This window comes from Ascaphus truei, chromosome 3 (genome assembly GCF_040206685.1).
Source record: "Ascaphus truei isolate aAscTru1 chromosome 3, aAscTru1.hap1, whole genome shotgun sequence".
NCBI classification, from domain to species: domain Eukaryota; kingdom Metazoa; phylum Chordata; class Amphibia; order Anura; family Ascaphidae; genus Ascaphus; species Ascaphus truei.
In genome coordinates this window covers 52,424,237-52,449,462 of record NC_134485.1, presented here as the reverse complement: position 1 = coordinate 52,449,462, position 25,226 = coordinate 52,424,237, and the positions used below count along the sequence as shown (strand labels likewise).

At 41.4% G+C, this 25,226-nt stretch overlaps 1 protein-coding gene across 2 annotated transcripts in view; it reads left to right on the top strand.

The window, feature by feature from the left end:
• The first annotated feature begins 3,019 nt into the window (after window positions 1-3,019).
• The window catches only part of POU1F1 (POU class 1 homeobox 1), a 45,913-nt gene continuing 23,706 nt past the window's right edge, over window positions 3,020-25,226 (top strand). The window contains exons 1-3 of one of the 2 annotated variants that reach the window (XM_075594005.1): window positions 3,020-3,161; window positions 7,103-7,108; window positions 17,450-17,515. In XM_075594005.1, the coding sequence (XP_075450120.1) occupies window positions 3,020-3,161; window positions 7,103-7,108; window positions 17,450-17,515 (214 nt within the window). Of the gene's footprint in view, window positions 3,162-7,102; window positions 7,109-17,365; window positions 17,516-25,226 lie in introns of both variants that reach the window. The other variant, XM_075594004.1, reaches the window with a different exon arrangement.

The window sequence follows — 25,226 nt, the reverse complement described above, 5'->3', positions numbered from 1 at the left end:
TCTTCCAATGGAAGAGACTCCAAAAGCGGCCCACCACCAACCACCCCACCACCAGACACAACAGCAGCACCACCACCAGAAACCCCAGCAGCACCACCACCAGACACCCCAGCAGCACCACCACCAGACACCCCAGCAGCACCAGCAACAGACACCCCACCAGCACCAGCAACAGACACCCCAGCAGCACCAGCAAAAGAGCCACCACCAGCACTCGCACTCACAGCAACACCAGTCGCACTCGCCGCAACAGCACTCCCCTGAATCCTACATTCACTCAGATGCGTACTCACACAACTACCAGTACCACTCACACCAGCATCACTCCTCCCACGCCTTTCGGCCATACCTATAGCACTCACAAAGAACAGAAAATAAATTTAAACACAATCGCACTGAACACTTACAAACTGAAAACAACACAAAGATGTTAACAAAACAACACAGGACAAACCTCTCACAATACACAACAACACTCTCTGTCAATATGAAATATGTAAATCGCCCAGCTCTGTGTGTGTCTCTCTCTCTCTCCCAACAACACAGAGAATGAATAAAAATACACGCTGCCTATAAATGGGCCGCTCAATCAAAAACATGCTTGCTTCGGCAGATTCAGCAAGAAGTTTCATTGGCGAACCTAACACCACCTCGCCGTGCACGCCGATACACCTGTGTGTGATCGGCAAATCATCGCCAGAGTGGGAACAAATGTTTTTGGCTTGATTCGAAAGGGATTCGGCACTTATTGCATACGGCGAGGGAAAATCGGCACAATCATGCCGATAAGGAACACTTGGCGAGAGGACTTTTTCGGCTAAACTTTTTCGACTTACTGCATAGAGCCCTTTGACGGGAAACTTCAGCAGGCATTACACAGCACAATAAAGTTGCAGAATCAACCCCACAGCATATTAACAGCAAAAGAACATTTCTTTAGCAGGGAAACACACACAGACCATACTTCATTTTGCTAAATATTTTTTGGGGGTAACAAATGTTCTAAACACGAACCTCAGGCACAAATCTTTATTCTTCAAGCCACTGAACCAAAGGTAATTCACTTCTTAAAGTCCCACATTGGGTGCCAAAATATAACACCCTATCCCCTCCCAGCATGAGGGATAGGGTGTACAGTGAAAAGGGAGTAGATGTAACAGTCTCTGTGGCTTTGACAGGGTTTGCACCTGCTCAAAAGGGTGCTCAGCAGTTTACCTGTTAATCTCAGGGTAGATGTAGTGGATCCGTGCCAGCTTGTATAAAGGAGTGAGGAAAAGAAGAGGGTGCCAAGAACTTTTAAATTATGTTTATTTAAACAGCAGCTTGGGATTTACAAAACAGGACTGGGTTTCAGCATTCAGAAACAATGTTAATCAGTCTCTCTCACTGGCGAGTAACATAGTGACTCAACTCTTCCCTAGATCCTTTTGCCCTGCCAAGTAGCAGATCCAAACCATTGTCCTGAAATCCTTGGCAGTCCACCCCAGGTCCCTTAGTGACACAGAGGATGGAACTACTCCCTACAACCATGTAGCAATTTCTCTGCATCTTTTCTAGGGAGCCCCTAACATTGGGATACTGTCCCTATGTTGAAAATAATAAAAGGGATACTGCTGCTTTACAGACTAGGAGAGACTGGAGACCTCCTGATTTTAATTGAAGTCTGGGGTCTTTCCTGGTGTTATTGGGATCCTCCCTGGGGTTAGGTCTCAATACATAATGGTGGATCACTACTTTTTATCCCTAGGGAGAGTGACTAACATTCTGCCCCATTATCCAGGCAGAATAATTGTTGCAACCTGGTCACACTATTACCATGTGACGATCTAGCGAATTCCAGAACTACACAAGGCCAAACATGTGCCTTGAGAGTGCAACATTATAATAACAGAATTGTAACTAACTCACATGTTAGGGCCTGGTGAGGACTTAACCCCTACATTACCTGCAGCTACCAGGACTGATGTGCAGGGTAAAGGGAAATTCCTAGCAGGGTGCTATATGTAATTTATTCGACCAACCACCCAAACACTTTATAACATTATGATTTTATTTTATTATGTCAATAAGCAATGTCATGTTAGTTTATTAAAAGGTATAGAAATAGTAGACATTATTGCTTCACAGACACAATGTGCCCTTGGGAGTAGATGCCATTTAAAAGGATTAACCACGTGTGAAAGAGGGGTGTGGTTACCGTGCTATTGTACCAGTCAGCGGGTGCAATGATGACTGCTAATATGGCTACTTTTACTTTGATTTCAAAGTAAATAAGTACAAATACAAATTTAATAAGTGTTTCTGGTTTCTATGATATCATTTATAACATCAGATTCAATTAATCTTCTCTGAATTCTTTAAACAGTACATGACCAGAAACGGAGATTCTAAACCACCTAAGGTGTTATCAGGTACCAAGGTATATCTTTTTTTGTATGCAAGCATTATTTAACATCAAGTACACATATACTTGTTCCGCTATTGAGGTAAGTGATTAAAGTGGTAATTGAAGGTTTACCAAGTATACTCTTGTTATCATTTTATAATATCCTAAAATGAATGACGGAAAATGCAAATTAAACGAAGGGTAGAGTAGAAATGAATGCAATTTTTACCAAAGCTAAATTTGTTGTAATTTTTATTTAATGCTAAAGTCACAAAAAATACACATTCAAACTAATGATAGAGGCGTAAGTGACCTCTAAGATGAGCAATAGAGCTCAGGTTTCTCTTTCCTTAAACCAATTGGGCAGGTATTGTTATGTTTGGTGGGAAGGACGGGCGATGTGTTGGTGTAGCAATCTCCTGGGAAAAGAACATTAACATGGATAAATGGATTTCCTTGCAGTATAAATACCTGCACACGACATGCATGTGCCGTGTAGCCCTGTTAATGTATACATGCAAGCAAAAAAGATCTAAAGTGCTACTTGAAATCCATTATTGATTCACAAAAGACTTTCTGACAAAAAAGAAAAGACATCATTCATCTTTCCTTCGTTTTTTTCTGTCTGAGGGAATGAGTTTCCAAGCTTTTGTGTCGGCTGATTCCTTTGTACCTTTAAATTCTGATTCTTCAGCCACCTTTCCCCTAAGGATGCATCACAGTGCTGCCGAATATCTTCCCGTCACCAACCACACAACAAATGTGGTTTCCACAGGTACTTTTATGTTCTGCTAACTTTCTTACTCTTTACATATAAATGTTTAAAAAATCCAATAGAAATGTGTTAAATGTTAGTTTATGATAAACAATATTCTGCCTTTAGTGTTAAAACAAATGCTAGGTCTACTTATTAGCAAGAGCTTGTTAAAAAGTTATGGGCAAAATATGTGACAATTGAAAAAACAAATTTGCAAGGAATATCTTATTTTTAATATGACTCCAACTAGTATACCATAAAACACAAGATTAGATTTTTAAATGCAATGGATATGCCAAGAGAAAATTTTAGATATGTCTGTGCTAATCCAGAATATACGATCTTTGTATTTATAATACTTACTGCAGAGATGTGCAAAACCTTTGCCCAAACTCATGTACAGTAACTGGCAAATTCATTGCCCCTTAGCATTCGTCTTGAGCGCGTTTCTAAAACAATATCCCAGTATGCCTAAATGAAGAAAGAGAAAAACTTTCCTGGTTTATGTTGCCACTTTCCTAAATTTATTGCAGAGAGTGCAATGCAAAATACAGTATGAAAAATAAACTGGAGTTTTGGAGAGAAAAGTCACAACAATGGGATTTCGCAAATCAAACTGGGGGACATTTACACATATTTACTTATAAATAACTCAATTAATATTGAAAAATGATATGCACCAAATACATCCTTGCAATTATATTTGAAAATATTACAATTAAAATGTTTTCAATATTATTAGGAGTTTCCCGTTTAGGATTAATATTACAATATGATGCTTCATGTGTGTATGTTTATTAAACGTATAAGCTACATTTGTACATGCACTACATTGGTTGTTGAAAGAAAATCTATTTTACAATTATGGAAACCACTGATTTTATATATATATATATATATATATATATATATATATATATACATATATATATATACATATGCATATATAAATACAGTATATATATATATATATATATATATGTGTACATATATATATATATACATATATATATATATATATATATATATATATATATATATATGCAAAATGTAAAAGACAGCGCCCTTATCAGCATACACTCAAATTGCTGCAACCCTGATCCAGCACAGCAAGATGACACACCCAGCACAGATGCCTAATGGCAATGGGAAAAAATAGAATTAAATGGTGGTTAGGAACAAGTGGATGTATAATAATAAAAAAATAATAAAAACTAATGTTAAATATTGAAAAATGAAAAAAATGAAAAATGTCCCATAACATGCCTTTATTTTATTGACAAAGTGTGAGTTTGCATTTGTCTGTTCATGGAAAATTAAACCTTTTATATCTGATTTTATACAAGGATCGGGCGCTTTTTCTTTTTCTTTTCTAATATGTATGTATATGTATATGTATATATATATATATATATATATATATATATATATATATATATATATATATATATATATATATATATAATGAAACCTATTTGCTTAGTAATACATTGCAGGACTCAGGCCATTAGTATATTTTTCAAATACATTGAGTTATTGAAATATATAGACATACACAATCTTAGTTCAAAACCCTGTCCCACACTATTATAGATGTTATCGTGACAACTGCAGTGCTACTGAGGAAGTGGGATAAAAACATATAGAAATTAAACAAATACTTTGTCATATTGGATGTGCATTGGGACTTCTTTGTTCAATATTAAACTACAGTGTGTAGCACTGCAATAGTTGTACTGATCTTTAAGCCAATTTAATTTCTTGCTTGCTTTGTTATCAATTGCTGAAGCAATTTGAAAGTTAATCATCTGTTGTTGTAGATAAGCAATTTTGTTGGGTATCACAACTTTGTTTGCCAGCGTTCATCTGGAGACAGATACATTTTTATGAAGACGCTACACTTTGACAAACCACTCGACCCAATTATATATTTGCATATCAATTAAGACAACAAAGGTGAAAGGGGAAAATCAATAACGAAATACAGAGATGAGAATTGTGAACAGCAACGATCCCTTGTCAATTGTATTATTTTCTTTTATTGGCTGTACGGAGTACATCGATATGCTTCCCTCAGTTTTTACTGTGTGGGCCACTTATGCCATATTTTGATCCCTAGGGATATTGATATCCCCTATCAATCCAGTACTTTTCCTTTACAATGAGTGAATATTACAGGAACCCTGAGTGTGATCGTTGCTGTTCACAATTCTCGGTTCTGTATTACATTTTAATGAAGACAATGTAATATTATTTATTATGCAATTGCATGATCTATCCTAATTTCTATGATGGTCCAAAGGCCTACAAAGTATCCAAGACATAATAAGAATATATTTATGCATGAAAATATGCAAAGAGTTATATTTAAAAAGCCTTAGAGTGTGCAAAAATGCTCTAAAAAGCGGTGTACTTGATACAACACATTGATCTTCCACAATCAAATCTTAAAAGCTAAGAGAAGCAATCCAGAACTGTATTAAACAATTAGTCTGCCTTGAAAGAAAGAAAACAGTAAGAATTGTGTATTCAGGATCTCAATCTGAAAGTCAAACTAAATGTCAATGCTTCATTGTGCAACACAAAAGAGGGTTTAAAACCTAAAGCTGCAGTATCTCTATTTACGCAAAACCTCTCTTTACTTGTCAAAACCGCCGTGATATTGGGACTTCTGTGCATTGTCAGTTCTCTGGCAATAGTACAGATGCAGCAGCCGTTATTTGAACAAATCACGGAGCCGTTTTCGTGTGCGTCGCTGTATTCCACGCAGCATTAACGCGGCCAATCACCCCAGGCACACGTGTTTATCGTGGTTGCTTTGTTTGAATTTCATGTATTCTGTTTCTTTGTGCGCAATTAAATGCAATGAAATGAATGAATTGTAATGTGTACAGTACTGTGCTACTGTGTCAATTTCAGGTGTTTAAAAACCGAGTCACTCAAATGCCATTTTCTGCACTCGCCTGCACTCGCGTCTTAAAGCGGTACGGTTGGAAGAAATCCCGCGCCATTCCGAGTTATACAACGCATGAAGTGTTCGAATAACGGCCCCTGCCTCTGTACATCTCTCTCGCTCTAGGGTCCATGTTCCATGTGGTGTGAAAATATTTTCTCTTTGTCAGGGAAGATCTTAGCTCTTATTAAATACCGTAAATGGGCTAAATGCTTCCCTGACAAGAAGAAAAAGGCTATATGAAATATATTTTAAATATGGCATATATGCTTAACTGCAGATGGCTAAATCTACATAAATCATATCCATTGGTCTAGATTTCATATAACAATGATAAAATGAGTGATACTTAATCCAGGGGACCCACATTTTAGTTGAATTTTTAACCAGTCTCTTAATTGTTTCTATTGCATTTTTTCTTCTCCTTTATTTTTATACTCTGGGAATCCAGAGCTGTTCACATATATGATTAGGTTTTTCCCGTGATGTATATACGGTAATTACTGTTTCATAAAACATAGATTTGACATGTTGTGATTATACATAGAATATATGTGTAACGGGTATTCCCCCACCCAATCGCAGATATATTGTGAGTGCGGAGAACCTACTGTTACCAGGTGTGGTGCTTTACCTGTTAGGCTCACAGGAGGGCTGAGCTTCCGCCACGGGGAACCTGGGGCAAGTATATTATGAGTAACCCTGTACTCGGTGCAGCGCCTCCACCTGCGATGGCTCCCACCAGAGGGGGAGTGGTTCCTCGCAGGACAATATATATCACTCAGCACACAGTATGTATAACCACCAATACCTTTACTTGTGAGCATAGGAAACGTACTTGCATATAACATCAACAGATAAACAGGTGTCCCTCTCTAGAGGAGACACTAATTAATGCGTCTCGCAGGACGCTAACCCCTTCACCAGGTGATCCCATCCCGTGTCCAGTAACCAAATACACAATACGTCTGCACCCTTAAGGGAGAAGATATGTGTGACTGCGCAGTCACTGGTCCCATGTGAATAATATAGGTAGGATCGTTGGTGCACTTGTTGACAAGAGTTACCTGCCGAGCACTCCAGTGCTCGGGCCTGCAACGGAGCTATGCAAAGGATCCGATGACGGATGAACACAGGAACTACCGTCCGGGGCGATCCCACCCGGATGGCCTCTGCAGCAACACTGATGATCTGCGCCCAACCCTGGAGATAGTCTCTGTATTTTTAACATAGACTTGAGCCCAAGTCTCTTCTCAGGAAGCACAGCGTCTGATGTGTCCCTATCTATCACTAGTGCTACGATGACAGTGTCCCTAACCTAGGGCCTGTCCCTGTAGCACCACAAGCTGCGGAGTGAAGACCTGTCTGGGGCCTAGGGGTTTACTGGCCTAATCAGTTCCCCTAGCTCTCCTGGCACTCACTGACACTCCCAGCCCCTGCAGCAACGCACTGCAATCTACACACGATGCCCTCTTGTCAGCCCTCACAGCACTGACAGCCGTGACCTGACAAGATTGTACCCCACATGCACCTAAGGGCAGGGTACCTAACCTAGGGGCCGTCCCTTATTAATTACCCACTAACCTGGTGGGGAGTTGGGTCCTGTCTGGGACCTGGGGAACCTTACCTGGTGTAGGAGCCACTTGCTCACTACACCCTTCCTTCCCCTTCTATCTCCCAGCTCCAACTGCCGTTGCTCTAAGCCCGCAAAATTTATCAATCTGTCTCCAGAGCAATCCTTCAGCCCTATTGGCTCCCTGGCGTCACGTGAGGCGCTGCTGAGGCTCATGGGACTTGTAGTCCCTTCCAAGAGCCTTCTCTGGTAGGCTAGTGTTTGCTCGCTTATCACTGCACATGCGAGACCACATAGGGAATGGCGGCGCCCTGCCGCCCTGCTTCGGGAGCGCCGGGAGCCTTCGCAACACGAGCGCAGCCCTGGCAACCGGCCTCGCGCGTCCCCGGCAACCCCCTTGAAGCCAGGTCCTCACCGCTCCCACTCTTGTGATCGGCCGACGGGACCGCCATTGGACTCGGCGGCCCCTGTGATCACTAGCAAGGTGAGGGGGGGCTTGATAGGCAGGGGGGGCCTGGCAACATATCATTTCTAAGGAGACATGTGTCCTTTGCTTTCAAGGATTGCACAATTAAATGGCTCCACTTATTTTGATTTTCTTTTTCTTTAGCACCACCTGCAGCTCTTTACATTGCATAGTCAAAATATTATGATATTTGACTTTTTTAATGTTTTTATTTGTGCTATTTGTTGGAGATTCTAAAACCTTTTAATAGACCAACACAAAAGTTCATCATAGAACATAGAAGCGTCGATAGAAGTTTTCAAACCCGCATAAGGGTCTTCTTCAGGTTTGAGGGCAAACATGCTATCGTGGTGCCTTACCCATTTCAATCATTGTATTCTATAAAAGCCTTAACTTGCCTTTGTTGCAATTATGGTATTTTTATCTTTGTTATTTGTAAAGTGCTGAATATTATTGTAAGCATTTATTTCATTACATTTATTTTATATTTTTATCGTGTGTATGGGTATAAATAGTTACAGCGCAGTTGTGTTTTGGACACTTTTGTGAAAAAAAAGTGAAAGAATCTGCAATAAAGGTCTATAAAATCACACATATATATATATATATATATATATATATATATATATATATATAAAATCAAAAAATAAATAGATGATACCGTTCTGTGGCTAACAAAATGCTTTTATTTGTGCGAGCTTTCGATATACACTGATCTCTTCTTCCGGCGATGTTACAAGGCATTGTAACATCGCCGGAAGAAGAGATCAGTGTATCTCGAAAGCTCGCACAAATAAAAGCATTTCGTTAGCCACAGAACGGTATCATCTATTTATTTTTTGATTATTGAAGCTCGGCTAACACGGTACGGATATATATATATATATATATATATATATATATATATATATATATATATATATATATATATATATATATATACATACACGACTATTAAGGTTATGGTGGGTAAAAAAAGTGACTAAAACCCTCCACAGTAAAGCATAAAGAAACTGTAAATATTCCTGTATATTCATTTGCATGTCTTAGACAGGTCTGCAACCCTGTCTTTCACCATTATCACCCAGCAAACAGCACTTCCACTGCAGCAAGGGATTCTGTGAAATGACATGCAAATGAGCACACAGAGCCACTTTTTATCTCATGCTCACATTACATGAGCAACCCTTAGTCAATGCATGCTGCTTTAAACACAGCTTTTAAGCAAGGACTTGGGAGATGCAAAGTCAGTTAACCCACTCACAGACATGTTTCAACCTTGATGGGTATCATCAGTGTGAGGTTGGCTTGCTGACATTTGCTCAAATGAGATAAGAGTAGGTAATCACCACGACTATTAAGGTTATGGTGGGTAAAAAAAAAGTGACTAAAACCCTCCACAGTAAAGCATAAAGCAACTGTAAATATTCCTGTATATTCATTTGCATGTCTTAGACAGGTCTGCAACCCTGTCTATATATATATAGTGTTCGGGAAGAAAGGAATCTTTTTATATTTTCATCACATATTTCTCGCTCAATTCCCATGAATACTGTATGTGTACAATTGTAGGTTTGTTACAATACTGCTGCGGCCGAGTTTATTCGAGCATTTGCCCGTTCTCGGCCGCAGCAGTAACCTGGCGCGCCCCGAAGACACGGAGGAGCGCCCTCCGATCGGGGCTTTCTCTCTCCCGCTGCCGGGTCCGCCGGGTCCCCCGGAACCCCCTGCCGCCGTCCCCCACATCGCGGGACACCAGGGCTCCCTCGGGGAGCCCTGGACGCGCGTGCAGGGGGCGCAGGCACCCGATGACACGTGACCGCGCGTCGATGACGCGCGGCACGCCGAGGGAGTGCGGCTAGCATGCCGGGGCATCCCCAGGCTTGCGGAGCTAGCCGCACTCAAATAAAATGTGCCGCCTCTGTATGTAGATTAACACTACCGAGAAGCACAATGTACATAATCAAATGATGTTAAATTAATGTCACTGTATTATGTCAACAATTACAAGATACACTGCGGTAGATGCATGTACGTAAAATAGGAATTTTTTCCTTCATAGCTTGTAAATGTATTAAACTGTTGTAAACTAATCTGAAACACTATAATTAACGTTTGAGTTCAAAGTACTGTATGGTTCAATGTGTGTGTTCAAAATGTCGTCCTGCTGAAACGCATGCCCGAAGATGAGAACGCCACTGTCTGATTGCATCCAATTCCTGAACCATAAGTTTTTTTTACGAATTCATTTTTTCAGTCCTCCTAGGGGCCATCCTTTTTCAGGAAACATTTTATGTAAGCGTTTTGGACCATAATACTTGCTCTGTCTCAAGCACTTTATAATGTACTTATCATCATCACTAAACAGCATTTTGTTACTATGCACTTGATGAGGTCATGATGCCATCACCAATTCCAAAGAATATTTATTTGATTATTACATGTAAGAATTATTTTCTAATCTACTGTGACAGACCTATAATTGCTCAAATTTTCTGCAAGATAAGGACAAAAAATAAAAGGGGTCTAATTTTTTCTGAACATGTATACTGTATATACATGTGTATGTGTATGTGTATATATTTGTATGTGTATGTATATATATATATATATATATATATATATATATATATATATATATATATATATATATATATCTATAGCAGTGGTTCACAACTCTAGTCCTTAAGTCCCAATAACAAATAAGTTTTAAAGGATATCTTTAGACCATATGGCTTAATCAAAATGAATGAGACACTGATTGAGACACATGTTCTCAGCAGGGATATCCTTAAAAGGGACCATTTGGTGGAATTTGAGGACTGGAGCAATGGGACTTTTATCAGGGTCTGAAACGTTGGATCATTTTGTACCGATACACTACTTTTTCATTTATCTATGATGTGGTGCTTCTTTTTACTCTGAGGTTTGGTTCGGGTAATGTATTTTTGGAGATTCTAAAAGTCGTTCAAAACAAAAAGGTGGAAAAAGAAAAGCGGTGCTTCACTTACCGTGGAAGGATCAGACACGTCCGCAGATCTCGCGGAGAAAAAGGGGATTGGAGATGCCCTGCAGCCTAGAGAAAAAGGAGGATTTGTCACGCGTGTGACAGAATATCCAGAGGGACCAAGGCAGAAGTCATGGAACACAAAGAAGTGTCTGTTCGGTGCCAACAGTGAGGAACCCTCAACCAACCTTACCAGGGAAGCAGAGCCAGAACCAGTGAGGGACGATCCCTTGACCAGCCCTGAAGATGCACTGCGAGCTGCCAGGCATAATTGTGATCTGCTCTGGGAAGAATTGAAAATGGAGAGAGAAAATAATGCTCAGCTACAGAAGACTGTGCTCGCATTTTACTCGGCGTCCAAGAATTGCAGGATCTAAAGAGAGATTTAGATTCTGCGAACACTAGTATTATCGCCATGGATGAAAAGCAGAGAAAGTCTGGCCGAATGATTGCTAATCTGAAACAGAAGTATGAGGAGGCACAGAAAGAGATTACAGTCTTTCATCAAGAGGTTCGTGATCACCACAGAGAGTTGGAAGTCTCTCAGAATGAGGTTCATACTCTCTGCATTGAGCTGGATGCCTCATACCAAGAGATAAGAGGTTGCCGCACAGAAAGATAGCCAGAGAAAGCTATTTGTGTAAATGCTCTGCGACTGTCACCATACAGTCTGCCTACAGAGGATCACCCTACGCAAGGGAAATCTCATGACTACGCATCAGTAGAAAGACTGTATTTGGAAAAAGTCCTCCATGAGTGACTGAAGAGTGCATAGCTCAAGCACCTTCATGAGGAGACATTACTGACCTGGAGAAATGACTCCAATCCCAGTGGGACTAAGGGTTCTCTTCCTCCATCCACTCTCATTCAAGCTGCAGAGATATCTCGAATGAGAGTGGAAGGATGGTCTTCGGCCGTTGTAAGCCGAGATTCCCACCAACAGGGGAGGTATGTAACAGGGATTTATCCCTGTTGAAGAAACCATCTCTAAAAGCCAGAAGGGATCTGGTTAAGTGCAGCAGGTGATTAACCAGACTCCACCTGGCCAATTAAGCCTGGTAGAAAAGCCTCCTGTTGGAAAACTGAGAGAAATGTCCTTAGCTCACATTTGGCTGACATAAGGAGAAGGAGGACAGACTAGAGATTTCCTTAGCCTACAACTGGGCTGTCCTGAGGAAAAGATGATGTCATGATGCACACAGAAGGACTGCATGCTGACAGCAAGACGAGGGGAGAAGACATATATATAGATAGATATGTATAGAGATACCTGGACACAGAGAGTGCCATAGCACACAAGGATGCTGACCCAGGAGAATAGAGTGACCTTCCCCTACATCAGGGGTGGGGAACGTCAGGCCCGAGGGCCATATAAGGCCCCAAAATCATTTGGTCTGGCCCTGCTAAGGCAACTGCTATAACAGGGGTCACAACAACACAGAGTATTGCACACTGCTCACTAACAATTTCTAAATAATATATAATGACCAAGTGTTAAATAACACTAAGTGAGTGCTACCTATGTACAGAAGTTAATATCATTAACAATTGAATGATCACGTGAAGAAGTCACAAGAGCATTCACAGAAGTACATTTGGGGTGCACATCACAGTAAACATTTTTAAATTTTCTAACAATGCTATAGTGAAAAACCAAAGTGAAAGTGAAAAAAGTGAAACTCATATATACAATTAAAACACGTTGCGCTGATGGTGTAAACCCTTAGCAAGATAATGGAGTGATATCATATATTGACTGAAAACCTGGGCCTCTAAGCGTTAATCGCTGGTTTGTCCTCCTGCCTATTGTTGTAAGAGTAAGGTCCTAGGTATAACACAATTAATTGCCAAATAAAAAACAGCTGGAGGAGCGTCATCAACCATATAATATGTGCAGCACTGTGTGTGGCTACAACCCTAACCCAAAAGCAGCGTCCACAGTAAGATAATAAATAGGCCAGTGGGAATTCCCTCACTATTAAGCTATCATATGAACGCTACTTGCTTGCAAGTAGCAGAGCTCCAACATCGCTCTCAACAAGTTCTGGGTGTCCCTATGACTAGTGGCAATGATGAAATGATAGCAGTAGAATATGGAACCGTATAGTTACAATCTATGATTAAATTGCACAAATGATTGGGGGATTCCCTATAACTAAGCTATCATATAAACGTTGCTTGCTAGCAAACAACACAGCTCCAACATCGCTGTCAAGATTTACTGGGGTCCCTGTACTGGTGTCAGATAAAGGTAATCGTGTATCACTGTTATAGTGTGATACTTAGCTGTATGTAATCTCATCGTCTGCTGCTGCTGCTACAGGTAAATAGGGCCGTCAGTGCTGCCGGAGCGCTCCTCCTAGCTGCTGCTTGCTCGGGATCAGCTGCCAACGTGAAGTGACGTCACCACGTCACGGTGCCAATGCCCTACGCGTTTCTGCCCCTGACGAAGCTCCGCCTGGAGAGAAACGCGTAGGGTGTGGGCACCGTGACGTCACTTCACGTTGGCAGCTGATCCCGAGCAAGCAGCAGCTAGGAGGAGCGCTCCGGCAGCACTGACGGACCTATTTACCTGTAGCAGCAGCAGCAGACGATGAGATTACATACAGCTAAGTATCACACTATAACAGTGATACACGATTACCTTTATCTGACACCAGTACAGGGACCCCAGTAAATCTTGACAGCGATGTTGGAGCTGTGTTGTTTGCTAGCAAGCAACGTTTATATGATAGCTTAGTTATAGGGAATCCCCCAATCATTTGTGCAATTTAATCATAGATTGTAACTATACGGTTCCATATTCAACTGCTATCATTTCATCATTGCCACTAGTCATAGGGACACCCAGAACTTGTTGAGAGCGATGTTGGAGCTCTGCTACTTGCAAGCAAGTAGCGTTCATATGATAGCTTAATAGTGAGGGAATTCCCACTGGCCTATTTATTATCTTACTGTGGACGCTGCTTTTGGGTTATGGTTGTAGCCACACACAGTGCTGCACATATTATATGGTTGATGACGCTCCTCCAGCTGTTTTTTATTTGGCAATTAATTGTGTTATACCTAGGACCTTACTCTTACAACAATAGGCAGGAGGACAAACCAGCGATTAACGCTTAGAGGCCCAGGTTTTCAGTCAATATATGATATCACTCCATTATCTTGCTAAGGGTTTACACCATCAGCGCAACGTGTTTTAATTGTATATATGAGTTTCACTTTTTTCACTTTCACTTTGGTTTTTCACTATAGCATTGTTAGAAAATTTAAAAATGTTTACTGTGATGTGCACCCCAAATGTACTTCTGTGAATGCTCTTGTGACTTCTTCACGTGATCATTCAATTGTTAATGATATAACCGGGGTCACGCTAATTTTTAAAAAAATGGCCACCATGCGCCCAATCAGGAGGAGGTGGTGTGAGGCGCCGGCAGCCCTATACGATCCCCAGCAGCCACTGTACTAGCCCCAGCAGCCACCGTACTTCCCCCCACAGCAGTCCCCGCACATACCCCAGCAGCCGCTCTACACGATCCCCCCCAGCAGCAGCAACTACCAGAGGTAGGGGAGGGGGATCTGTGTGCCTGCTGTGCGTCTGCCTGTGTGCCTGCCTGTTTTCCTGCCTGTGTCTATATGGCCCGTGAACAATGTTATAAATATCCAAATGGCCCTTGGCAGAAAAAAGGTTCCCCACCCTTGCCCTACAGCAACAACAACAGATACAGATAAGAGACTTTCTTGTTGGTCAAACAGAGAGTCCGTGACAAGCACCGTTACTTGCAACATGGAATGCAAAGTCTATGTCCAGCAACTTCCTGAGGGCGGGGTTGGAACTAAATAGCACAGGAGGCCAATCAGGCCAGAGCTGCACAGGAGGCAAGTGATTGTAGAAGCAGGGAATAATTTGTCTGGAACCTGCAAAGCTCCGGATGGATGGGCTCCAGCCAAACCCAGGGGCAGATTCCTGACACAGGCAGACCATGTTTCCTAGGGCCACACAGCAGGGAAGGGACAGCACGCACAGTAGTCCAATATCAAAAAATGTATTGCAAAATAATTGGCACAGGTGAGTTCTGTGTGGCCCTAGGAAATGTGGTCTGCCTGGTAAGGAGTCTTTACACAATATATATATATATATATATATATATATATATATATATATATATATATATATATATATATGAAAAACGAGAAAAAAGAAAGTGCTCGATCCTAGTGTAATATGAAAAAATACACAATTTAATATTCCCAGTAAAAATCCAACAAATTTAAACTCAAAAACAAAAATAGTAAATCAAGCATGTAATGAGTAATACTCATTTGGTAAATTAGTATTACTCATTACATGCTTGATTTACTATTTTTGTTTGTGAGTTTAAATTTGTTGGATTTTCACTGGGAATATTAAATAGTGTATTTTTTCATATTACACTTGGATCGGGCGCTTTTTTTTTTCTCGTTTTTCATAGATCTACTGGGAGGTCGTTGGTTCCTTATAGAAAGCTGCCAGTATCCTGAATAGAGGGCCATCACCAATATTCATGTTCATCACTACAGGACTATTTATACATGGTTTTTCTGGACTCTATTTTTAATACAATATCCCAATATTTCATCCCAATTTTTATTCATTTTTATTTTATTTTTTATTAATACATATAGATTCAATATATAGATTATTTTAGTCACTAGTTATACATTGCTTATATAATTTAGATATCGTAATTCGTTTACCTTATAATTTTTATAATTTTTTTAATATTTGTGTGTTATTTACATTGCTAGATCATCATTTCTGTATATATCACTACAGTGATCCATATGTATAGGGATTCAAAATAACAGATTTTCATTACGCTACTGCAGTTGATATAGATACCAGGGGGCGCAGTCTTTTTGTTTGTGTGTATATATATATATATATATATATATATATATATATATATATATATATATATATATATATGTATATATACACTGGCGACACACTTTATTCGAGCTCGGCTAGTCCCACGAATTAGGGTATACCCGGGTGTATTGAGGTTTGTGACTGTTTTCTGCCCGAGTGCATTGAGGTATTTTCTAGGCAGGGATTGAAGCATTTTATTCCCACTGGCTGCAATACTGCACAGTATATATATATATACTGCATTACAATTCATGAATTTATGCCATCTGGTAGACACGCGAAGCATTGCAGCCTATTAAATCCTAATCATTATCATTTAACAGATCAGCCGCCCGTCAGCCAGGCATGAACCCAGGCTGGGAAGGCAAACGCAACGGGGCTTGTCAGAGGTGAGGAGCGGCGCATTCCAGGTATCTGCCAGGTACATACTGGGTATTTGCTCGAATAAAGTGTGTCGGTGCAGTATATTATATATATATATTGTGATACAATAACTTTCACTAGGTGCTGGAATAGGCAGCTATGGGACTTCCCAGAGTACAGAGAGTTCATTTCCATATAGAAGCCAACAGCAGCTGCAAACTAATTGAGTTGACTGAACTCCTGATTGCACGTGTAGTTTTAAAAGTCAGGAAGTGACTACATACAGAGGGAGACTGCTTTTCCCAGAGAAGAGGGAAAGAGAAGAGTTCTCCCCAGCTGCGTAAACTGGCACAGTCCCCTAAGCTCGCTGGACAGTGGTCGCGGAGCCTGTGTTGTTAATCCCAGGAAGAGGAAGGAAGGACGCAAGACTGTGCTGAGGAGGGATGTCCTGTCCTTAAAATTAGAGTTACAGAGGAGAGATTTTCTGACCTTTCGTGGGGCTGAGCTCCCCTAGGAAGGAAGAATGTGAGACCGTGCTGAAGGGGGATGTCTGCTCAATAACCTTGGAATAACAGATAAGAGAAACCCTATAATGCTGTGTACAGAGACTGAAAAATGTTTAGCTATAATAGTACCTGTTTGGGGTAGTAATCATCTTAGCTGTTCATCCAGTTAGTAAGGGCTGAAGCAGCATGTATAGTTAGTCTTCTAAGAGGAGTAGGTATTTATTTCATGATGTATTTTGACTTAAAGCGACAGTGGGCCTGTTAGTGTATTATCTATCCCTGTAAATAAACCCCATATAGAGAAATATTATCTTTTCTGCCTTTATCTGGGACTAAAAGAGACTGCATTTTCTATTTTTAACTTATTAGTCTATTGTAGAATTTAGTACTATGAAATATTTTTTATGAATGTATCTTGAATCCTCATACATTTTCTTACCAGTCCCGTCTGTTTTGTCTTTGGTCCAAATTCCTAAATTCTCTGACATATACTTCTCTGGGCCATATGTGGAAAAAACACCAGGAGGGCTACACTACTCAAGCCCATCATGCCACTATGGAAACCAGCAATCTACCTATGGGGTGATGACAGGTAAGAAACTCTTGTATTTTAAGATGGTTAACACTTTTGCTGCCTTTAAGAAATTGCCTGAAAGTCACATTTACTTGTATGAACAGGGGCTCTTATAACATCCACAGGGTGTGTGATACTACAGGGGTGGCCAACTCCAGTCCACTAGGGCCATCAACAGGTCAGGTTTTAAGGATATCCTTGGCTCAGTCGTTGACTCAGTTGTCATCTTACCCACAGATTTAGCCGCCTGTGATGAAGCAGGGACATCCTTAAAACCTGACCTGTTGATGGCCATTGAGGATTATAGTTGGCCACTCCTGGCATACTGTATGATTGTTGCACATTTTTAGGGAAAGATTACATTCACAGCTCCCTTGAACCAGTGAACTCCATCTGAAAGAAAGTAGAGGACGCTTCACTTTGTTCGTGTCATAGGGGGCCTGCCCATGACCTTGTGATTACTACACAAGCAACTACATGGTCACAGTCCCTTAATCGGACTTCCAACAGCAAAATGGTTAACGTTTGAATAAAGTGTGTATGTGCTCATTGTACAGTATGTTGTTATGAACATATTTATTTTTTTATTGGCGTTTGCATTAGTATTGTAAGAATCCAAATAGGTGAATGGAATGTTTTAGTGTCCAACAAGATATCCTTATTAATAGGAGTAAAATACAGAGGGAAATAGGAATGAAGAACACAGTTGAATCCTGGGAGTTTTGGTTTGCATCAATAAAACAGCCTCAGTCTTTTTCTTAGGCTACATTAGAGAAGAATCACAGCTATCTTGGCTCATCGGACCTGGCCCTGCAATATAGTACAGTATATGCAGTGGCGTCCCATTGATGGCCCTGCCTAGACTCCATTACAAATTAGTTTCATTCCAAAAAGTCTTACACTGAGGTGATTCAAATGTGTTGATTTTATTGCCCATTTTTTTAGATGCATGTACCGTATATATCAATATTAAATAAGTAATCCTCCCAAAAGTCAATATGTGTTTAAGTCATATAATGTTAGCATCTTGACCCTGAGCATGCCCTGCTCTTTTTTTTTTTTTAAATTGTGTGCTAAAATGAATGATCAATAGCTTCTAATAACATTTAAACTGCTTTAAGGATAGTTCCATTTTAACCTTTTGAATATTTACATAGTTATATACAGTACAGTAATAGAGGAGGTTGACAGAAGACATACCTGCATCAAGTTCAACCTATGTTAAATTTAGACGACAGAGTTATTCATCCTATATTTGTATTTACAGTATTTTGATCCAGAGGAATGCAAAGAATAACCCCAGTGAAACATTATCTTATTATGTCTTTAAAGGGGAAAAATAAATCCCTTCCTGGCTTCAGTGATGGAAATCACATTTTTCCCTGGATCAACATGCTTCCCATGTTTATTTATTTGGTATATCCATACATACCTTTCTATAAAGATGTCCAACCTTTTCTTAAAGATATCTATTGTATCTGCTCACAGTCTCCATGGGTAATACATTCCACAATACATTCCACATTTTGACTGCCCTTATTGTAAAGAACCCTTTCCTTTGTCGCTGTGAAATATCTACTGTACTTCAATCACAAGGGGTAGCCCATGTTGTTTTTACTGCCCTTTGACAGTTCTCTTGAAGAATTGACTCCGAATATATTTGTAAATAGTTATCATATCCCCTCATAGACACCTTTTTTTCTGATGTAAACAAATCTTATATATGAAAAATAGCATTTTCTCATACGTCAGACCTTCTATCCCTTTTATTAATTTGGTGAATCTTCTCTGAACTTTTTCCTGTTCCATAATGTCTTTTTTTATTGAATGGTGCCAAAAAGGTACTCCATATTTAAGGTGTATAACTCCTGAATACAGCATCAGATTTAAAAAAATAAAAACTGTGTTGGGAAACCACTATTACTACAAACTACTTTGAGAAGAGATAAATAGTAGGGAACATCAGCTGATATATAAGGACTTGCATAACTTTGTAATTTAGAAAGGAATATTTTGAATGAATACTCAATTTAATGTGGTCAACAACAAAAAATAAAAGAAAGGAAAGATGCAAAGACAGATATTGCAATGATCATATACACTACATTGAGTGAGTAGAGGTTGTGTGTGGGTCTTGCAAATGTAAAAAATATATTTATAATTGTTTAACTGTCTTCACAACTAAGCACCATAATTTACTTATTGTGACAAATTTTAAATGTTCCATATTGCGTTCCCCAGCGATTGTTCAACTTTGTTAAAGTTTCACAATTTTGGTGATTATACTATTAATTTATCTTGATGCTAGATAGAAATTGTGATCTGTGGTGAATGTTTTCACCATTTAAGTGTTCAGTGAAAACAAAATTTCCTTGGCAAACACTGGTGATTTTCATCTATTTTTTGCAATAATTTGGGTAAGGAATATTTTCCTGTAAATAAGGTTTTGTTGATTGCAAAACAGAAAATGTATCTGATCCAGATTTCCCAGTGATATTTCTGTTGATAAAGTCCTTGTGTTTAGTGTATTGAAGTGTGGAATGATCATAGAACTTTAATATTTTCTTTACCTAATCATCTCAATGATTCTCAATTCCTGGCTTACTCTTTTTCAGGCATTAAACCCACACCACCAGAAATGTTGTCTGCAAGTATCTCCCAAACAAGAATTTTACAAACATGCAGCATGCCTATTCCCAATATTATCAATGGAGTGAGTACTTTACAAGGCAAGTTCTTCTGGTAATGTACCATACTACCTATTGTATTTTATTATCTGCACCTGTCTTCTAGGATTACACGATTTATACTCACTGTTCAATTCTTTCCAAAATGTCCTACAGTATGTTTTCGGTCACCACCAGGTTCTACATCTAGTCTTAAGGCAATATTGCCTGGTGAGACTTCCTGAATCCCAACCATGGATTGTGCTGGATTGGATCAAACGAGGGAAGATGTTGCTCCCTTTTAGGCCAAATTTTAGGCAGCTTAGTTACAAAATAGGATAACACAAAAACATAGCCTTACATAGTATACAAGAAAACACAATCATATTAGAATAAATGCAGTCTAAATTTGCTGGCATGGAATTACCCCATTTTCAGATTTCCTCATAGTTGCTGCTAAATATGTAAGATGTTGCTACCAACAAAATAAACAAGTGAACCAGTGGGATAAATTGAAGTGAGCTGCACATAAGATCATTGCAGAAATCATTAGATATGCGAAAAGTTTTGCATAAATACTGCAAATAAAAAAAAAATGAAAATGCAGAAAATAAATGATGTTCTTATGATTAGGCTTTTCTGCTTCATAAATAATTATATTTAGACATAACGCATAATGCATAACGCAACAAGTGTGCACTATACCACATGGCACCTTCAATCCGAATTCCTTTTTTTAAATTATTATTATTATTTCTTTATTTTTTAGTGGAAACATTGTGCACATATCAATCAAAGCAGATAAAATTTTCAACAAAATGTCATAGTACATTAAACATTACAAATTAAGGGATCACAGTCCCTTCTCATATCATAACAAGCCATAGTATAAGTTAACAATGTGATATGATTCCTCAGTTTACATTTCTGTTTGTAACCCTCATGGAGCAACTTATAGATTTCTTATTTAGAGACATTCGCTTTTACATGATGTCAATGTCAATCTTGATGTATTATCCTCATTTTATATTTTAACCAGTGTCAAATTTTGGTTATGATTTAAATTAACATTACATTTAAACCTTTTTGGGGGGATGAGGGGGCACATGCGGTGCTGAGCAGAATGGCCGTGTGAGACACGGGCTCCTGATGTAGGCGGACTGGATGTCAAAATGTAACACTTTAGAGCCCATCTGTCGATCCATAAAAACTTGATCCAAGGCGAGGAGACTACCCCGATGGCCCCCACTAAACCCAGCAAGACCACCTAAAAGGGGGTATAACAATTCTTCAGGAAAAATAACTCCTCTGTGCCATTCCCAAGATGGTGGCCAGAGAACACGTGACGAATCAGAGTCAGACTCAGAGAAGGAGCAGGTGTCACAGCACTCTACAAAAAAGAAATTAAAGACATCTGCAAGCTGAATACTCTATTCCATGCCGATATACAGGAGTCCCTGGCAGAATTTAGGGAGGAATGGTGACCGCACGAACCACTTGGAGGAGAGATCCGCCAAGGCAACTAATTCCCAACAAGCTGCTGACACCAAGATACAGGCCCTCCAGGACCTGATCACAGAACTGGCAGACATACAGGTGGACGCAAACAACAGTGCAAGAAGGAAAAACCTCCACTTCAGAAATATCGCAGAAAACATTGCGGATCCTCAGGCATACCTGCTCAGGTGGTTCCACTCACGTCTCCCTGATCTCCCAGCTGACTAGTTCCTCATAAATCACTTCTACAAAGCTCTCCACCCTTAACCGCAACAAGGAGACAGGGCCTGTGATGTGGTGCTCAGATTACATTACTATAAGACTAATGAGGCCTTGCTGCGGGTGACTAGGGAACAACGGACCCATGTTGTTTTGTTTTTTAAACACCTGTATACAGGTGTTCCAGGACATAGTGAACCTGACACTTGAATAACAGAGATCCCTGGTACCGGTGGCAGAGGTTCTCTGAGAAAAGGAGGTCCAGTACCACTGGGGGTTTCCCTGTAGGATCATGGTGAGCCTTGAAGGCTGCACCTTTGCTCTGAGGGTGATCTAGGAGCCGGTGCTATTCCTTGAGAGCCTAGGAATTGTCCCACCACCATACTTGCAGAGACCAAAGCCACAGAGGGTCCTGTTTCTGGAGTGGCACTGTGCGAACTCAAAGAAAGGATCAGATGGAAGATCCAGGGGGGTGTCGCCCACAGAGGAGACCCACTGAGGAAGAGTTGAGGACTCAACACGTCGGTGTGCCCCGGCATCATTGGTCTGTCTTTTAGGACTTTTGTTAGAACTCTCAAGGTAGACAGACATTTGGCTTGCTAGCTCCCGGGAGGTGCAGTACCAACAGCCTCTGATGTGGTAGGTTCCTTTCCTATAAAGTTATATTATTATGTTATAATATTTATGCTATACCCTATAGATGTTATAAGGATTCTCATTCAGTCTAAATCTCGCCTTTTTTGGCTCCTAAAAGGCTAAACATATTTTACGGCATACACAAAGTACTCCGGGCCTTATATAGGCCACAAACCCCATGGGGACTATTTCTTTTTCCAGAATTGTAAGGGTTGAACACCAGCTGCCTTGCAGTACTGACACACGCTAATGCAGGAGGTAACCTTCTATACAAAATTATACTCTTATCATGTTTGTTATATGCAATAGATTCTTGAAGGCTGTACTTCCAGATCTTAACCTCCATCCCAGTTCCCATAGGCAGAGCAAATCTCACGACATACTGTATGTCAGTGTTCGACAATCCTATACATTTACACGACCGGGGCGGGTGGATTTAACCTCCGGGCGAGTAATAGCAGCACACGTGTTCGTTTTTTTTAATTTTCCCTGCTCGCGCTGGCTGAAAAAAAAAAAACCTCCCCCTACCTGACAGATGATTGGCGCGCGTGCCCAGGCTTTGAGGGCGCGCAGCCAGGTTCTATATGAGCCCGCCCCCAACGAGCTGCCATTTTTTCTGGCCGGAGATTTGTTGGAGAGTACGAGAGTAAGTACTCTCCAATCCTCCATCCTGCAGCCCCTCTGCTCCTTCCTTGCAAGCCAAGGTGTCCCCCCCCCTTCTCCCCGCGCCGCTTCCCTCGATACCCGCGATACCCGCGCGGGTGACGGTAGTGGGGGGTGTTCCCCCCTTCTCTCGCCGGCTTCCCGCGCCACTTCTCGCTTCCCCCCGATACCCGCTCCGCGGTTGACGGTAGTGGAGGTGTTCCCTGCTTACCCCGGCTTCCCGCGCCACTTCCTGCTTACCTCGATCCCCGCGCGGGGCTGGTGATGGTAGTGGGGGTGTTCCCCGCTTACCCCGGCTTCCCGCGATACCCGCGAGGGGCGGTGATGGTAGTGGGGGTGTTCCCCGCTTACCCCGGCTTCCCGTGCCACTTCCTGCTTCCCTCGATCCCCACGCGGGGCTGGAGATGGTAGCAGGGGTGTTCCCCCCTTACCTCCTTGGTCTCCGCTTCCCCACAGTCCCGTGGCTGTCTGCGCAAGGCGGGAGATGGTCGCGGGGGAGTGGGCGAGCGAGCGGGGCAGTGGTGGTGGTGCTCGGTTGCGTGGCCTATCCTCTTCCCTGTCGTGTGTGTGTGTGTGCATGGGAGAGTGTGTGTGTGTGTGTGTGCATGCATGGGAGAGTGTGTGTGTGTGTGTGTGTTTGTGCATGCATGGGAAAGTGTGTGTGTGTGTGTGTGTGTGTGTGTGTGTGTGTGTGTGTGTGTGTGTGTGTGTGTGTGTGTGTGTGTGTGTGTGTGTGTGTGTGTGTGTGTGTGTGTGTGTGTGTGTGTGTGTGTATGTGTGTGCATAGGAGTGTGTGTGTGTGTGTGTGTGTGTGTGTATGCATGCATGCATGGGTGTGCGTGTGTGTATGCATGCATGCATGGGTGTGCGTGTGCATGGGAGAGTATGTGTGTGCATAGGAGTGTGTGTGTGTGTATGTATGCGTGTGCGTGTGCGTGTGTGTATGCATGGGAGAGTATGTGTGTGCATAGGAGTGTGTGTGTGTATGTAGTGTGTGTGTGTGTGTGTGTGTGTGTGTGTGTGTGTGTGTGTGTGTGTGTGTGTGTGTGTGTGTGTGTGTGTATGCGTGTGCGTGTGTGTATGCATGGGAGAGTATGTGTGTGCATAGGAGTGTGTGTGTGTATGTAGTGTGTGTGTGTGTGTGTGTGTGTGTGTGTGTGTGTGTGTGTGTGTGTGTGTGTGTGTGTGTGTGTGTGTGTGTGTGTGTGTGTGTGTGTGTATGGGAGAGTATGTGTGTGCATAGGAGTGTGCGTGTGTGTGTGTGTATGCATGCATGCATGGGTGTGCGTGTGCGTGTGCATGGGAGAGTATATGTGTGCATAGGAGTGTGTGTGTGTGTATGTATGCGTGTGCGTGTGCGTGTGCGTGTGTGTATGCATGGGAGAGTATGTGTGTGCATAGGAGTTTGTGTGTGTATGTATTGCGTGCGTGTGTGTGTGTGTGTGTGTGTGTGTGTGTGTGTGTGTGTGTGTGTGTGTGTGTATGGGAGAGTATGTGTGTGCATAGGAGTGTGTGTGTGTATGGGAGAGTATGTGTGTGCATAGGTGTGTGTGTGTGTGTGTATGCATGCATGCATGGATGTATGTGTGTGTGTGTGCATGCATGGGAGAGAGTGTGTGTGTGTGTTTGTATGCATGGGAGAGTGTGTGTGTGTGTGTGTGTGTGTGTGTGTGTGTGTGTGTGTGTGTGTGTGTGTGTGTGTGTGTGTGTGTGTGTGTGTGTGTGTGTGTGTGTGTGTGTGTGTGTGCATGGGAGTGGGGTGTGTGTAGGATACCAGAAGTGTCACCCTACCCCACCCAATCACCCCGTCACCCCACCACCCAGTCACCCCACCACCCAGTCACCCCGTCACCCAATCCAATCACCCCATCGCCCGCCCCCTCTCTCTCGCCCCCTCTCTCTCACCCCCCCCCCCCTCTCACCCCCCTAACTCTCTCTCTCTCACCCTCTCTCTCTCACCCTCTATCTCTCTCTCTCTCACCCTCTCTCTCTCACCCTCTATCTCTCTCTCTCTCACCCCCCTCTCTCACCCCCCTCTATCTCTCTCT